This window comes from Rhipicephalus microplus, chromosome 1, assembly GCF_043290135.1.
Source record: "Rhipicephalus microplus isolate Deutch F79 chromosome 1, USDA_Rmic, whole genome shotgun sequence".
In the NCBI taxonomy this organism is placed as follows: domain Eukaryota; kingdom Metazoa; phylum Arthropoda; class Arachnida; order Ixodida; family Ixodidae; genus Rhipicephalus; species Rhipicephalus microplus.
The window spans coordinates 166,495,818-166,512,296 of NC_134700.1; the positions used below are offsets into that span (position 1 = coordinate 166,495,818).

Sequence of the window (16,479 nt, forward strand, 5' to 3'; positions counted from 1 at the left end):
GGACGAGCAAGCAACATCCTCGTCCCCTGTGTAGCGCAGCCCTTAGGCGGCCGTTCTTGCGTTGATCGGTGTATACGTCGCCGTTGTTGGCTGCAGGCGTCGGTGGCGTAACCCAGCGAGCGATGGCCTAAGAGAGCGAACGCAGAGTCTGTCGATATGACCAGCCACTGGCCTCTATATATGTGACCTTGCATGGGAGAGGCCTTTGTCCTGCAGTGGACGTAGTCAGGCTGATGATGATGATGATGATGATGATGATGATGATGATGCTTTCTTCCTCGGTTGGAGTTTGCGCGCATGCAGGGCTGGCACGTGCAGTGCAACTGGCTTCGCTTGTCGTGGCGAGGCTGTCAGCGTTTCGCTCGGTTTGTTGTGACGCCTTCAATGCGCAGAGTGGTGTGCGTAGCAATGGAGCGCTGGCAGTTTCTGCGACAGTGTGCATCGAATGTCGGAATGTTACATCGCTACAGCTGCAGAAAGCCGTTGCCTCAACACCAAGCTGCGTTCGGAATTTGCATTAGGCAGTGTCGTAACCGCCGGTGAATTTTAGGAGTGAATGATGATGAGTGAATCCACGGAGTGAATGATGATGAATGGAGCGAAGCTTCCGTCCGTCCGCTTCGCCCCACTCGTCATCATTCACCTCGCGGTAATGCTGCGATCTTTTTTTTTTTTCACTCAGTTAAATGTCACAACCATTGGCGTATATCCGGGGGGTATCTCTGCGACCCCTGATATAGAATCGTGGAACAGACGTCAAGTGTGGTTTTCTTCTTTGCCTTGTTTGTTTTGGTTTAACGCGCCTCGCATGACGCAGCGTGCATGGTTTGCGTTGTATGTGAGAGGCATTATTTGCATAAGGAGATATAGGAGGCCTTCCTGCTGAGGCAACATACGGCATTGCACGCTCCTGTGCCTGACTAGGAGAAAGCGTGCAGCGCGGCGTTTGCATTATGCAGGTGGGTTGGTTGATAACCCGCCCTGCGCGCTACTTCAGCTGACGACGGGGTTTCCGGTGTCTTCACCTATTGGTTTCAGCGGAAGCGGTTGGGGTCGTCGAGTTATCCCGTGTCGCGGTACGTTGAATCGAAAACTACCGGTTTGTGTGCTTTGAACAATATTCTCTCGCACGACAGTGTTCTCTGCTGAGCTTAATGGTCGTGGGTTTGATCACCTGCCGCTGCGGCTAGATTTCGATGACGGTTTCATGAACGTATACACTGTCATGCTAGCGTGCTTTGCGGTACGGGCGTTTCTGCCTACAAATTAGTGATTCATGCTAGCGTGCTTTGCGGTACGGGCGTTTCTGCCTACAAATTAGTGATCATGCGAACAGCACACCGGACAATTTGAGACGTGACGAATATGTGCGGTCGTTCATGTCACAAGTCGTCTTTAAGGCGTATGTTTATATTTTCGCTGTGAAGTGTGTCAGTTGTGTACCGCCTTGTATACGACAGGCTAGCGTGGAGGTTCCCAAGTTCGCGTGCGCTACGGTGCGCATTTATCGATCGTATGTACGAGAAAAATCTATAGTGTCACCTGAAAGCATATGGCTTGCGGCGTACCTGTATGCGTGCTCGTTTCATGCAAATTCGGATCGGTCGCGCCTCTTGCTCCACAGCTTCCTGCTCATTCATCTGTGACTTCGCTTCGGCACTCCAGCTCTGCTATGCTGCTGTAAGAGTTACGCCCGTAAGTCTTGTAAAGTTCTTTCACGTCCCTTGTGAATGCAGACCACGAAAGAGCTTAGCGGTATATTGCGGGAGTTCAAAATAATTTTTTTTTTCTTCGGAAACGGTCCCTTTCCTGCCCTGGTTACTCCTGCGTGTGTTGAACAGCATATTCGGCGTGTTCGCCGAAAATGTGTACGGTGCGTGGTCTGGAAGGAATCATTGTACAAGAAGTAGCGGCCTGCATGAGGTGGCGAGCGCCATTTGGGTCGTCCATCGATGCGCTGTATGGGTCATTGGGGCGCGCACTCGGACGCAGGGAGACGCGCTTATTTTGGGCTCATCCGGTGTGTTTCTCTTCGTGTGCGCACCGGTGCGAAGGGCACGCTATGCGCCGTTTTTTTTTTTTTTTTCACGATTCGCAGGCGCTCTTTATTCATCGTCGCTGGCGCTGCGCTCCTATGACGTAAACACAGTTAAATATATCGTGCATATCACCTGGCGTACGCGGCACCTGTTACATCATAGACGCTATCCTACGTTCATGTAGGATCGTGGTTCTGGTGCTCTCGAAATTCGGAAAGATAAAGAAAAAAAGTGAGTATCGTAACGCTGAACAAGGTAGGAACTGTATTAAAACTAAATATTGCCGCATGAATTCGCGTGGTTTTCGTGTGGAAGAGGACGAAGAGGTTGGGATTGAGCCGCTTTTTAATGCCGCATGAATTCGCGTGGTTTTCGTGTGGAAGAGGACGAAGAGGTTGGGTTGGAGCAGTTTTTCTTTTTGTCCTAGCTTGACGAGCAGTTCTGCGGAAGGTTTCCTTGAGTGAGACAAGATTGGTGACAAGATTGGTGGAGGTGCTGGGTACGACAACTGACGACGCACCCCATGCACAAGAGCCCATCCAGGAGCCGGAACACAAGCCCTGTGCCCGTGGACACGCCAGTTCACAGAACAAGCCGCCGCCAACGAGGCCTACCACCAGAGACACCGGCACAGCTTATCCATAGAGCGACTATGACTTCGCCTCAAGGCGTCATGGAAACTCCTACGTCGTCGGCACCAATTTATTGCACTGTCCAGAACCCGCTCATGCCTAGTCCCTTTCACGGAGAGCTGTTTGAGGATGTGGACGACTGGCTGAGCGAGTTCGAACACGTCGCAGCGATCAACTACTGGGACGAAGCCGCCAAACTCCGCAACGTCTACGCGTGTTTGAAAGACGGCGCCCGAACGTGGTTCATGAACAGAAGTGATGTCTTGACATCCTGGCGCGAGTTCCAGCATCGCCTCTTGGAGACCTACCGGAGCCCCGACCGCCGCGATCGTGCTGAACGTGCATTGCATTCACGCATCCAGATGCCTAATGAGACCGTCACCATGTACGTGGAGGACATGACGCAGCTTTTCAGGCGAGCGGATCCGGCAATGCCAGAAGAAAAAAAGCTACGCTATCTGATGCGAGGCGTGAAGGAGCAGCTTTTTGCTGGTCTAGTGCGGAGTCCTCCGAAGAGTGTAGCAGAATTCCTGACCGAAGCCACTACGATGGAGAGGGTACTTCATCAGCGGTCAGCCCTACTCAACCGGCAAGTGAATTCTGCATCACCTACTGAATTTTCCGCCAGCTTCGGGAGCAACAGCATTGAGTGGATTCGCGAAATCGTCCGCTCCGTCGTCCGCGAGGAAATCGCGAAACTACACGGGGCGAGACAGCCGGAGGTAAGCAGCATCACCAATATTATTCGGGACGAGGTCCAGCAGGTGCTTCACAGCCGTCGCCCTCAACCAACGGTTACAAATCTAGAACCACCTCCTGCGTCCACTGATGTTGGGAACCGCACATATGCCGAAGCTCTGCGCACTTCCATGCCGGTCTCAAGCCCTGCAGTCCCAATCCAGACGATGCCGCCAGTTTCAATTCAATCTGCGCATGCTGGTTTGGACATCGACGGTCGCCGTGCCCCTCCGCGGAAGTCCGATATTTGGCGTACGTCGGATAGAAGACCCCTCTGCTTCCATTGCGGTGAAGCCGGTCACATCTACCGGGAATGTCCATACCGACAACTTGGACTGCGCGGTTTCTCTATTCATTCGCCTCGTCCCCTAGTTGGTCAGAGGCCAAGAGAAATTGAGGACTACCTCGCGCAGCAACGTCTGCCTTTCCCACGGCGTCAATCGCGGTCTCCATCTCCACGACGACCCGCAGCTATTGGACCACGTCTCAGTACGATGGCACGGGGACGTTCCCCAAGCCCTCGTCGGGAAAACTGAAGGCAGCGACCTTTGGGGGCGAGGTCGCTGGGACTAAAAGTGCGGAAGACCTCCTATCGACGCTTCCACAAAACGCTGCAGACATTGAATTGACGTCTGAGTGCAGTGCGAGAGAAATGCCGGATTGTGCGTCTGAACCCAGTGGCCGAGTCTCACTCGACATTCCCGTGCTGATAGACGGTCTTCAGGTCAGCGCATTGGTGGACACAGGTGCAGATTATTCTATTATGAGCGGAAAATTGGCAACCAGTCTTAAGAAAGTGATGACACCTTGGAATGGGACGCGTATTCGCACTGCTGGAGGCCACGTTATTACTCCATTGGGTCGCTGTACCGCAAGAGTGGAAATACGCGAGTCAACGTTTGTGGTAACCTGCCTCGTACTACGCGACTGTTCTCGTCAGCTCATCCTTGGAATGGACTTCCTTCGAGAGAATGGCGTGATCATAAATCTCCGCGAGCGAATGGTGACTTTCTCGACGCAACTTGCAACCGATCGAGGCACTGATAGCTGTCGTAGACCTGCGCTGCGTGTTGCCGACGAAAGCGTGACGTTGCCTCCCCGAGCGACTGCTTTCGTAGAAGTCACCTGTGAAGACCTCCAAGACGGTGACGTGGTCGCCGAGAGCAACGTATCCCTTTTACTGCTTCAAGGTGTGTGTGCAGTGCGAAGCATTCTGCGTGTGCGTGACGGACGGTCGCAGATACTCGTCACAAATTTTAACTTCGAGCACCGACATCTTTTCCGCGGCACCACCGTGGCCTTCGGAGACCGTGTAGCGGATGTCACCGAGTGCTTCGCATCCGAGGAAATGGTTGATGGAGATAAGTTTCTGGACCACATCGACGTCAGTTCGAAGCTTTCGGACGAGAAGAAGGCCGCACTGCATACCCTGCTGAAGGAATTTAAATCTTGCTTCGCCTCTTCATCTAGAGTTGGTCAAACACCCCTCATAAAGCACCGAATTATTACCGACGATGATGTTCGCCCAATCCGCCAGCAACCTTACCGTGTTTCGGCTAAAGAACGCGAGACTATACAGACGCAGGTAAAGGAGATGCTTGACGACGGGGTGATACAACCGTCGAGCAGCCCGTGGTCCTCGCCAGTCGTTCTAGTAAAGAAGAAAGACGGAACGCTGCGATTCTGTGTTGACTACAGGAAACTCAATAGCGTCACCAAAAAAGACGTCTACCCGCTTCCACGGGTTGATGATTCTCTCGACAGGCTACGACACGCGAAGTATTTTTCATCGATAGATTTGAAGAGCGGCTATTGGCAGATAGAGGTCGATGAGCGAGACAGAGAGAAGACAGCGTTTGTAACTCCCGATGGGCTTTATGAATTCAGAGTTCTTCCTTTCGGCCTCTGTTCGGCTCCCGCAACATTCCAGCGAATGATGGATACCGTCCTCGCTGGCTTGAAGTGGCAAAGCTGCCTTGTATACCTTGATGATGTGGTCATCTTTGCCGAGAGTTTCGAAGAACATCTGAAGCGTCTAAGAATGGTTCTGGAAGCTATTCGTTCGGCCGAACTCACGCTAAAACCCCAGAAGTGCCATTTCGGCTACGATGAGCTGAAATTTCTGGGACATGTTGTGAGTGCGGATGGAGTGCGGCCTGACCCAGAAAAAACTGCAGCAGTCGCCACCTTTCCTGTGCCGTCAGACAAAAAAGCGGTACGGCGTTTTCTCGGCTTGTGTGCTTATTATCGCCGATTCATTACCAACTTCTCGACGATAGCCGAACCGCTCACGCGACTCACCCGAGATGATGTCACCAATCTTGTCTCACTCAAGGAAACCTTCCGCAGAACTGCTCGTCAAGCTAGGACAAAAAGAAAAACTGCTCCAACCCAACCTCTTCGTCCTCTTCCACACGAAAACCACGCGAATTCATGCGGCATTAAAAAGCGGCTCAATCCCAACCTCTTCGTCCTCTTCCACACGAAAACCACGCGAATTCATGCGGCATTAGTCCCCCCTTTTAAAAAGCATCGACTCGATGCTTCTAAATAAAAAGAAGAAGAAAAAAAAAACCCATAATTAGAACACGCGTTGACGCAGAGAATGACAAAGTGAGTGCCAGGGAAAACAAAGAGGGCGCACAAGCACTTGGACCATGCGCGAACACAACAGCACCAGTGGAAGAGTCAAGAAAAAAAAAAAAAACACCACATGAGATCACTGTCACGTTTGCGAAGTAACTCGCAAGCACAGAGACTATTGTGTGTAGTACGGCTTGAGTCGTACGACATGCACAGTTTCGGGCCGATGTTGTCGACGTGACGACACTGTGCCGTCCGGAAGTACTTCGTATGTAAGGTCACTCACACGTCGGATAACCTTGTATGGTCCGAAATAACGGCTCAGAAGCTTTTCAGACAAGCCTGGTCGTCGGACAGGAGTCCACACCCACACTCGTTCACCCGGGTGGTATGCGACGTTTCGACGGCGAAGGTTGTAACGTCGTGCATCTGCGTCTTGTTGGTGACCGATGTTCACGCGAGCCAGTTGACGAGCCTCTTCGGCGTACTGCGTGTATTGCTCGGCTTCTGGAGAAAGAGCATCGCTATTATCGTACGGCAGCATAGCGTCAAGCATCGTTTGTACGTTGCGTCCATAAACAAGGTGGAAAGGTGAAAATCGGGTTGTTTCCTGCATTGCCGTATTGTATGCGAACGTGACGTATGGGAGGATATCGTCCCAGGTTTTGTGCTGCACGTCCACGTACATTGACAGCATGTCCGCTATGGTCTTGTTGAGCCTTTCCGTCAGTCCATTACTTTGTGGGTGGTAAGCCGTTGTTTTTCGGTGACTCGTGCAGCTCAGTCTGAAAATGTCCTCTAGCATTTGTGCCGTAAATGATGTTCCTCTATCCGTAATCACACATGACGGCGCGCCGTGCCGGAGGACGATGTGCTGCACGAAGAACTTCGCCACTTCAGACGCCGTGCCGCGGGGTAATGCCTTTGTCTCAGCATACCGGGTCAAGTAATCGGTTGCCACTATAATCCATTTGTTACCAGTGGCCGACAAAGGGAAGGGTCCTAGAAGGTCCATTCCCACGAGGTCGAAAGGTGTCCGTGGTGGTGTAATAGGGTGGAGAAGGCCCGCAGGTTTCACGGGTGGCGTCTTGCGACGCTGGCACTCGCGGCAGCCTTGCACGTAGCGGTGTACACTGGTCGAAAGTCGTGGCCAATAGTACTGCTGGCGCACTCTGGCGAGAGTCCGCGAGTAGCCCAAGTGTCCCGACGTGGGCTCGTCGTGGCACGCGAGGAGGATGTCATCCCGCATGTCGGCTGGTACAACGAGGAGGAAGGCTTTGTTGCTACCTCGAGCATTTTTCTTGTAAAGAATGCCCCTCCTTAGACAAAAGGATGACAATTCGCGAGCGATGCGCCGAGGAGTGTGAGAATTTCGGCCTTCTAAGGAATCAATAATAGGGCGCAATTCCTGATCGGCTCTCTGTCTAGACATAAAGTCAGAATCACTGAGGGCTCCGAGAAAACCATCAGCATATTCCGAGTCCATATCAGGATGTCCCACGGGTGCTCGAGAAAGTGCGTCGGCATCTTCGTGCTTGCGCCCAGACCTATACACAATCATGATGTCAAACTCTTGCAAGCGCAAACTCCACCGAGCGAGACGACCAGACGGGTCACGGAGATTGGCCAGCCAACACAGCGAATGGTGATCGGTCACCACCTTGAAGGGACGGCCGTAGAGGTAAGGTCGAAACTTTGCCGTTGCCCACACGACTGCGAGGCATTCCTTCTCTGAAGTGGAGTAGTTGGCCTCGGCTCGAGAGAGAGTACGACTGGCGTAAGCTATGACATGTTCTACGCCGTTGTGCCGTTGTACAAGGACAGCGCCAAGTCCGACGTTGCTTGCATCCGTGTGAACTTCGGTATCAGCGTCCTCATCAAAATGCGCAAGAACAGGTGCCTCTTGCATTCGCTGCCGTAACTCTGTGAAAGCTGCTTCTTGCTCTGTAGTCCAGGCAAACGGTACAATATATACGCATGGACATGAGCCCAGCAGGACAGTCAAGATGCATAAATATGCAGGCTCTATAAAGCGTCACACAACCCTAATATGTGTATCAATAACACATGCACGGCAGGTTGATAACCGCATCCGTTTACCTGTATTCTGAGCAATCTGTGACAAATCCAATGCACATAGAGGTACCCTGACATGCACTTGCTGGTATACGGGACGCGCGGTATCGCATGGTCGCCTTCAGGGTGCATTAGCTGTGTGCGCCGTATCAGTTTTGTACGTGTAGACGTTCTTCTTTCGGGCTGGTTTGTTGCGATCTGTAGTGCGGCGGTCTCTTGTGGTGACCTTACCCAACTGGCAGACCCTATCGAAAGCCCACGTACTGCTTTAGCGCGCGTTGCCGCAATGGTGATCACGTGACCCGGTTACGCGCGCTGGCACGTGTGCGCGCACGCATCACTGCGTCTCTGCGTTCCAGGTGCGGGTGGCTGTGCGCACTTCTTCGCGATCTGCGTGTCTCTATACCAAGGAGGTTTTCAAGCATATAACCCTCCTCGACGTCTGCACGCGACTGCATACCTCGGGCGCATCGCCGGTGGCGTCGAAGCGTGCGTTTACATATACGCACCGTTGTGTGGTGTCCTCCGTGTGGGTCTGCGGCATTCGTGCGACCTATTCTATATTGGCGTGGCCGTGCTGCTCCTCTTCTTCCGGGGCCGTGATTATGGCTGTTTGCGTTCACGCACCATTAAAGCGCGGTGACGAGGGCAGCCGGGGGGGGGGGGGGGGTCACTCGAAGGTCCACAAAAGTGTGCCATGGCCGCGGGTGCGCGCTGACGGCTTCGGGTTGAATAAGATTGACACGCCGTACGGCTGTGGGAAACTACGCGACAGCGTGAGACAAGTGTGCACACACCTATAGTGCTAAGCCTACGCATGCGGGGAAAATGTTGTGGATTGTGTGTTGTCGCCCCTCTCTGCATCTGTCCCCTGATGTCATGTCTGGAGCTGTTCGTCGCGCATGTATATGCGATGCCTCCATTCTTGTCTTGTAGTTCGCGTGTGAACGAGACTTGCGTCAGCGAACTCTCAGTGTGGTGGACTGCCAGGATAGTTGGTCTTGCATTTTGGCGAAGTCGAATTAGCGCGAATCAAGACGGACACGAAAATGATACAGACAAGGACAGATGCTACATTCTCGTCTTCCTCGTCATTGCGTTCATTTTTGTTTGCGCTAATCGGACTTTGTTAGAATGCTCTGAAGTCGGTGTGTGCTTTTGGCGTTGTTAACACAACTAGCAATAAAATGTTCATCTTAGGGAACGAAATATCGTGGCCCACAGGAATTTTAGAATGGTTGAAGCAGGTAAGTTTTGAGTGTTATTTTAGGCATGCGAGAACGAACTCGGTGCACCTAGTCACAGTCGTTCGAAAATCACCCTTGTGTCTTGGGTCATTGCGTATTCGCCCCGAGATCGGGCTATAGGTGGCAGCACCGTCACTGCGCTAATGTGGATAGGTGGTAGGTGGCATGCATTGAAATGTATAGCAGCGGCGCTTTTTTGTGAGCGTTGTGAGCCGATTGTCGGCAAATTAAATGCGTTGACCGCAGCGTGCTCGTAATACGTATCTCGTCTATTGCAGAATGGATGCACTGAGCTCGCCGAACGTTACTATTACTTGTGATGAAAACGCAATCTGTAATTGAAATGGATGTTCATGCATGGTGACTGTCTGCGTTTTCGCAATATGTCACGTTTACGGCATGTTTATTTATAAATGTTGAGCTTGCGTCTCGCCTCATACGCCCTGCTGTGGTGTGACTGAATTAATTTTTTTCCTTCATGAATGCCGGTCGTACATACTAAAGAGAGAGAGAGAGAGAAAGGAAGAATATTCATGTTGAGCGATGAGCTAAAATATTTTTTAGCTCATCGAAAGAGAAAAAAATGCAGGAAAGAAAAAAAATGCTAAAGAAGAAATCCAGCATTTTTTTTTCTAATTCAGTTCTCTGTAAAAAGAACTGGGGACAGTTAATAAGTTTATTGAGAAAAATTACATTGCTTACAGTGCTTTAGCGTGCTCGTTCTTGGTACAATAAGCCTGTAAAAAGGTAACTGTTCACCTCGCAGCTTTCTTCGATGGCAGTGATGCAACAATGATTTGTTAATTTGATAATTTAATTTGAACACACACGCACTTGTAATATTCTCGCGAAATCGTCTCTTCGGACTCGCTTGCTGGATTCCGTGCCGACCGGATGTGCCCTCGCGATCTCCGGCGCCAGCGTGGCTCTGGCCGACTGGGCTCGCCCTACGTCACCTCCTGACGCCGATGACCTTCGACGACAGTGTAGCTCTGACCGACTGGACCTGCTCTACGCCATCTGCTGACGCCGACAAGAGCTCTCACAAGTGGTGCCCCGTGCTCTGACTCCTGTGACCGTGTTTCCATCTTTCCTATCACTCCTATCCCCTCAGTTTGTTGTCGCTCCTTCTGGCTTACCACGTCACGTCTCTTCCTCTTCTCTACACCTTTACTCCTACCCCTTTTATCTCTCCTCACCCCCATCCCTTGTGAGCTAGTGTTGAGGTGTCGCTCACTGAAGCAGACAGTTACGGGGCTCACTTTTCTCTTCCTTTCTCTCTTAAGAATCACCTTCTCGTCTCTTCGCGGAAAACAGTATGCTGAATACGACGAGTGCGTCTTCCGAGAGCCCGATGACCAGCCGCGGTGTCAAATGGGGGCCGTAGGCCCGGCTCGCCCCTCGCCCCAGAGCGTGCATGAGTTTGGGCAGCTGGCGCAGGCATCCTGTCAGCCGGAGACACATAACCGCAGTCCGAGACCCCACTTCCACGTATTTGGGCGCTCGGCGTCGTGGCCGTTATTGGGGCACGGAGGCCGGAAGAGCTCCGCACCATTTCAGCTCCGCACCAGTGACAATGGTGTGCTTCTGAGCCGTGTTCGACCCTTCGCGCAAAAACTGCAGAGCGCGCCTTTGCGCTTTTCTTTTTGTTGCAAAGTGCATGGGGCTGCCTGCTTTTTGCTCGGGTCCGGCGCCCCGCAGCGAAAAGAGGCACGGCGATCTTAACAGCTCCTTTGGTGCCAGGAAACTCTCGAATGGCCATCAACCCACTTGCTGGCCCTAAAGAGAGGGGGGCTTGAAGATCACGATGACTGCCGACATGCAACTCGAAAACCCTCACGCAAAACATAGGCAAACAGCAGAAAACAAAACGATCCAAGCGCCATCAACACTACACCGCGCACAAGCGCCCAGAATCTGCATTTAATCTGCCAGGCCTATCAGAACAAAATGCTGATAAAACAACGCAGAACTAGGAACATCCTTGAACTTTGACACCTGAGAGGCACATCAAGCAAAACGAGTGACCATGTTCCTTCTTAAGTTTTACGCAAGATAGAAATGGTACTGACAAATAATCAGTTGACCGCACTTGGGAACTATTCAGTCAACAGTTACAAGATATCTATCAAGCAGAATGGAGGGTACGGCATCGATACGCAACGCTCTGGGCAAGTGCACAATGTGGTCTTATTGCATAGTACATATACAGCCGATCAAGTTCAAGTGTGTCTATAGATCGTGCTAGACGAATATACAAGCAGTTGAACTGGCGCTAACAGAGCGGGACAAACCGCCTTTTGAGATTGAGCATGACGTGGTACGTGCACATGCTAACCTTATGGGGATAGCAGACGACGCTAGGAGCAATCTGCACTAGGCACGCTCTATAGCCAGAGGCCATCAGGCGGTGACTCCGCTAGCTCTCGGGGCGAATGGAGGCTATCCTGCAGTGAGCCTTGATTCTCGAGTCGTCAACGCCATGTGGGCATATTTCGGGTCGCGCCGACCGTGAGCATAGGACTTCCCTACCGTCTGTGTGCACTAATTTGCTTTTTCAATGAGCTGGGTGTCCCTCGTTCTCTTAAGCCAGTAGGGACATCTTCCAAAAGGTACAAAGATGCAAGCGACACTGAGAAAATTGTGCTTCGCTATACGAGGGAAATGCAAACTGAGGAAACGAGTGTACACCTGCGGGGACGCTGTGTTAAGCGATGTACTTTTTTGTTGTTGTTTCTTCGAACCACTTCTCTTAGTCTTCCTTTACGCTCGCTCATTACATCGCATTACAGTTAGTATCTTTGTTCTAGTGTCTATCAGCTCTCCGACGTTCGTATGTATCGAGAGAGTGGTCTTGTATCCAGTTGGATTGTAATGAATAGAAATCTGAAAAATTGATCTTATCGCCCACATTGCAGCCTCAGTCCTACGTTTTTTTATCGCCCACGTTGCACCCACGGTAGAAGACATTCAGCTGTCATTGCATATTATTTTTTCTTTTACTCTTCCGCTCTAGTTTTAGTGCTTTCACATGACACCCAACCTTTCGTTATGTGCGTGCTCGAGTCCGGTGCGCTGGTGTAGCGGTTACGGGGCTCACTTGCTGATCGAAAGGTCGCGGGTTCGATTTCAGCCGCGTCTGTCGCATTTTGGTGGAGGCGAAATGGTGGAGGTCTCAGTACTGTGTGATTTCGGTGCACGTTGAAGAACACCAGGTGGTCGTAATTTCCGGAGCCCTCCTCTGCGGCGTCTCTCATAAATCGTGATCATAGCTTTGGTTTTTGGGACGTTTAACCTGCAGATGTTATTGCGTGCCCACTCGATGAGTGTGTAGTTTTTTACTGCCTTGGCATAACTTGACTAAAACCCTGTCTCTTTCTTTGCTCGGTGCAGGACCTGAGCGGAGCCATACCCGAGAGCTGCGCTGCCACCGACGACGTCAATGCCCTCTCCGAGCGGAGGTCTCCGCCCCCACCTGTTGTTGGCCGCCGGGCATCGACTGACGGCGGCTGCAGTCCCCCGGCGTGTGAGTGATCGCTTCTTCCTCGGGGTAGGGGTATTCTCGTTGCCGTGCGCCGATACGACACATTAACGCGCGGCGCGAGGTTCGTTGCGTGTGTCTGAATATACGATTCAGTAGAAACATCTCGTCGCGCCTTTGGTGTGCGAGTTCGTTGCGGGAGCAGTGACCTCGAAAAATAGCTATACATAGGACTAGACAGCGGGACAGGTGATTCCCTTGTTGGCCTAGTGCTGGGGACAGGTGATTCCCTTGTTGGCCTAGTGCTGTACGGGTTTGTCCCGAAAACAAATGCCTCGAAAGATTGGCTACTTCTCAGTGCTTGACTACAAGTTCAGATACCATCTGTCTTGCTGTCTTGTCTTGTGATGTGTATGTCCAGCTTTTGGGTCACGTCTTCCAAGACGAGGGCCCGTACCCAACTACGCCAAAGATCCAGGCTATACCTGTCCTGCACTCTACTTCTAAGCTTCTTCTTGCGTAGCTGCGAGGACTATAACGGAACGATAACTCTAAATGCACTGCAAGGTTTCATTTTCTTTCTTTTTATCTTGGTAATTTGTGAGTCCACTATTACCATCACAGTTTTTACTGTAGGTTTCTGTAGATTATTTTCTGTTGCGTATGTGGACATCTGTGATGACGATGGCCTCTTGCTCATCCGTGTAGTCACAGACACAAGAAAAGTAAAGTTGGGCATTGCCTTCTATATAGCCTTTAGTACCGTTTCCTTTTTTTTTTTTTGTAAGCTCCGTGACATCTTCACAAACTTCACATATTGTTTATGTTGTAATATTCAACAGCGTTTACTATGTGATGTCTTACTATCTGATTGTATGTGATTTTGTACGTAGCACTATACTTTAATCAATCGTATTTAAGAAAACAATATGTTATGTGCGTTTGTTACAAAGCTGCCACGAAAAGCATTATATACAGCGACTGAGACAATGTATTGAATTCACTAACATAGTCTCAGTGCATTTCAAAATCAATAAATCTCTGTTGCAATACATCGGCAGTAAAAAGGTGATATAATTCCTGTGGTTTTACGTACCAATACCGCGATATCATTGAGGCGCGCCGTAGTAAGGAACCTCGGATTAACTATGACCACCTGGTGTTCTTTCTCATGTGCTTTATATTGTGTACTAAGGCGCGTACAGCGCTTGGTTACAGTTTATTATTAACTTATGCTCCTACGTTCTCACAATAGCACAATGATGCTTAGAAATCGCGGTTGCGCACTTTTAAATGTGATTTTTTTTGTCTTGATTCATGCACTTTTCGTCAGTTTCTGATTAAAAACGATATGCGGAGATGGTTCCAGTTATAAACTAATACAATATTTATTAACTACAGCTTTAGGCAGTTTACTACCGAGTAGCAAAAATGCAGTATTGGTCAAAGGATGTTGGGAATGGCTTGACTCGCTAAATCTATTTGCTTCCAGTTACTATATTAACCTATATAGTACTGTATTAACCTAACTAGGAATTAAGCAGGTAACAAAAAGTTAGTAACGTTTGCTACTAACAACTGGTTGCAAAACGCTAGTAACGACACAAGATAGTTAATAACTGGTACAGTTACTGCCTATTAGCTTTCGCTTGCTACCCTTTTACTTACTTTTTTAAGAGTGTGATTTACCCTTCCCCTCGTCTTTTCCTGTCTAATCGCCTTCGCAGCAGTCCTCTCCCTCTCTTCCTTTTTCCACCGCTCGCTTGCTGTGCTATTCGCTATCTTCCATCTTTCGCTGCCTCGCCTTCACCTTACTATACAATGCTATACAGTGGCCCTACCCTCTCTTCTACTCGTTTCTCTCCCCTCGCCCTGCATTTCCTTTCCTCGTGCAATATCAGGCCCGCTGACTATCGTAGCTCTTCTTCGCAGCCCCCTCGCGGACCGTGCCTTCGCAGCTGTCGTCCCAACAGGCGGCGCAGAGCGATGCTGAGGTCGGCGTTGGAAGCCGCCGGAGCAGCCGCTGTTCCCTGCCGTCGCTGCCTTCTTCGGCTCCTCCATCGGCGGCCAAGTGCGCGCTGCTCGGTCGTCCCGGCAAGTTGATCCGCGACCGACCCATCTCTCGCTCCGAGCGCCACCTGAAGGCAGCCAGCACGCCCGAGTTTCACAGCGGCAGCACCGAGGACGTCTGCTGCAGGTCAGCTGGCGGGGCCCCTTTCATTGAACGAAGGCAACGCCCGCGGCTGTCTCGCGGTATCGTCGATGGCTTGTTTGTAACTTGCGCATGCGGCTAGTCGAAGCATTTGTGACGCAGTGCCTTAGTAGAAAGTGCCAGAAATAAGCAGATCGCATAAAGGGCATGTTTGTGCAGTCTTTCCGTGTGGCCCTCATCGAACTATTTAGTGGGGTACTTTATATATATATATATATATATATATATATATATATATATATATATATATATATATATATATATATATATATATATATGCCCTTTCTCGTGTATCTTTGCTGTCACTTTATGTGGTACATGCAAGAAGCAGGGAGGACAAGTGATACCTTACATTGAAAGCATAGAAAAAAAAAGGGGGGGGGGAGTGTTTTTAGGACTGCGCTTTCAGGAACTGGTCACGATTTTGCACGTTTTTGCCCAAGGGTGGCCGTAATTCTCGCCATTAACCGAATCATTGCCTACTTCACTTCGCACAGGGTCGCTTAAGCCTTAAGTACGCCACGACATTCAGTGAAGAGCGCTGAGAAGCGTCTCCCCGACGCGTTGCTGTCTCTGGTCACTTAAGAGTGCCGCTTTTGTTTGTCTCTATAGAAATGTGCGCCGCCCTTGGTCCCAGCTGTACAGCGACGCCGAGGCCGAGCAGCTGTTTGCGGCGGTTGGCAGCTTGTCCAGCCTGCACGAGCCGCGGGGGGACCCTGCCTCGGAGGGCCATCAGGGGCTGCCGCCGCGCTACTCGTCCCTGCGGGCCTCCAGTCCACGGCTCATCGCCGACAGCGTGCTGCAGAAGTTCCGCAAGACGTTCTCGCTGCGCTTCCAGCGGAACCGCAAAGGCTCCACGACTTCGCTGCCGGCGGTCTCCTCGGCGCCGTGCCCGGTTCCCGCCGCGTCACAGCTGTCCAACGGCAGCGACGATGACGGCGGCTGGCCGTGCGTCTCCTCTGCCGCTCCACGTACGAGGACGGACGAGGAAGAAGAGGAAGGCGGCTTCCGCCCGGGTCCCGCCATCCTGCGGTGTTCGCGCGAGGAGCGCCGCCTGCACCGCAAGAACCGCGGATCCAAGTGCAGCAGCGCCGATAGTGGGATCCAGCTGGAGGCCCCCGGCGCCACGGCCGCCGACCAGCAGCTGTCCGAGGTGCGTGAACGAACTCTGTATGAGCGGTGAAATTTCAACTAAGTAGAGAGAAATTATCAGAGGTGTTCCAAAAGTGAAGCTTGAGCGCTGTTCAGGATAGACATTGTCTCATTTCGCCATGTTGTCGACAAACTCTTTCCATTTCTTTCTATCGCTTTCTTTATCTACTTACTTCTTCTTTTTTCACTCTCTCTTTCGGATTAGAGTTTTGGTTTAATGTTCGCCTATGCTGCATTATGTAGTGGGGCTTACCCAATACCTGTAGCGCATAACTTCTGTAGTTTAGCACGACGGAGCAATAGTTACCGTTCAACAGCC

General features: G+C 51.1%; 1 protein-coding gene across 2 annotated transcripts in view; it reads left to right on the plus strand.

Moving 5' to 3' along the window:
- RhoGEF3 (Rho guanine nucleotide exchange factor 3) overlaps positions 1 to 16,479 on the plus strand; it is a 439,898-nt gene that overhangs the window by 406,851 nt on the left and 16,568 nt on the right. For both annotated transcript variants that reach the window (XM_037429583.2, XM_075887586.1), the window contains exons 4-6: positions 12,709 to 12,841; positions 14,729 to 14,993; positions 15,621 to 16,161. In XM_037429583.2, the coding sequence (XP_037285480.2) occupies positions 12,709 to 12,841; positions 14,729 to 14,993; positions 15,621 to 16,161 (939 nt within the window). The remainder of the gene's footprint in view (positions 1 to 12,708; positions 12,842 to 14,728; positions 14,994 to 15,620; positions 16,162 to 16,479) is intronic.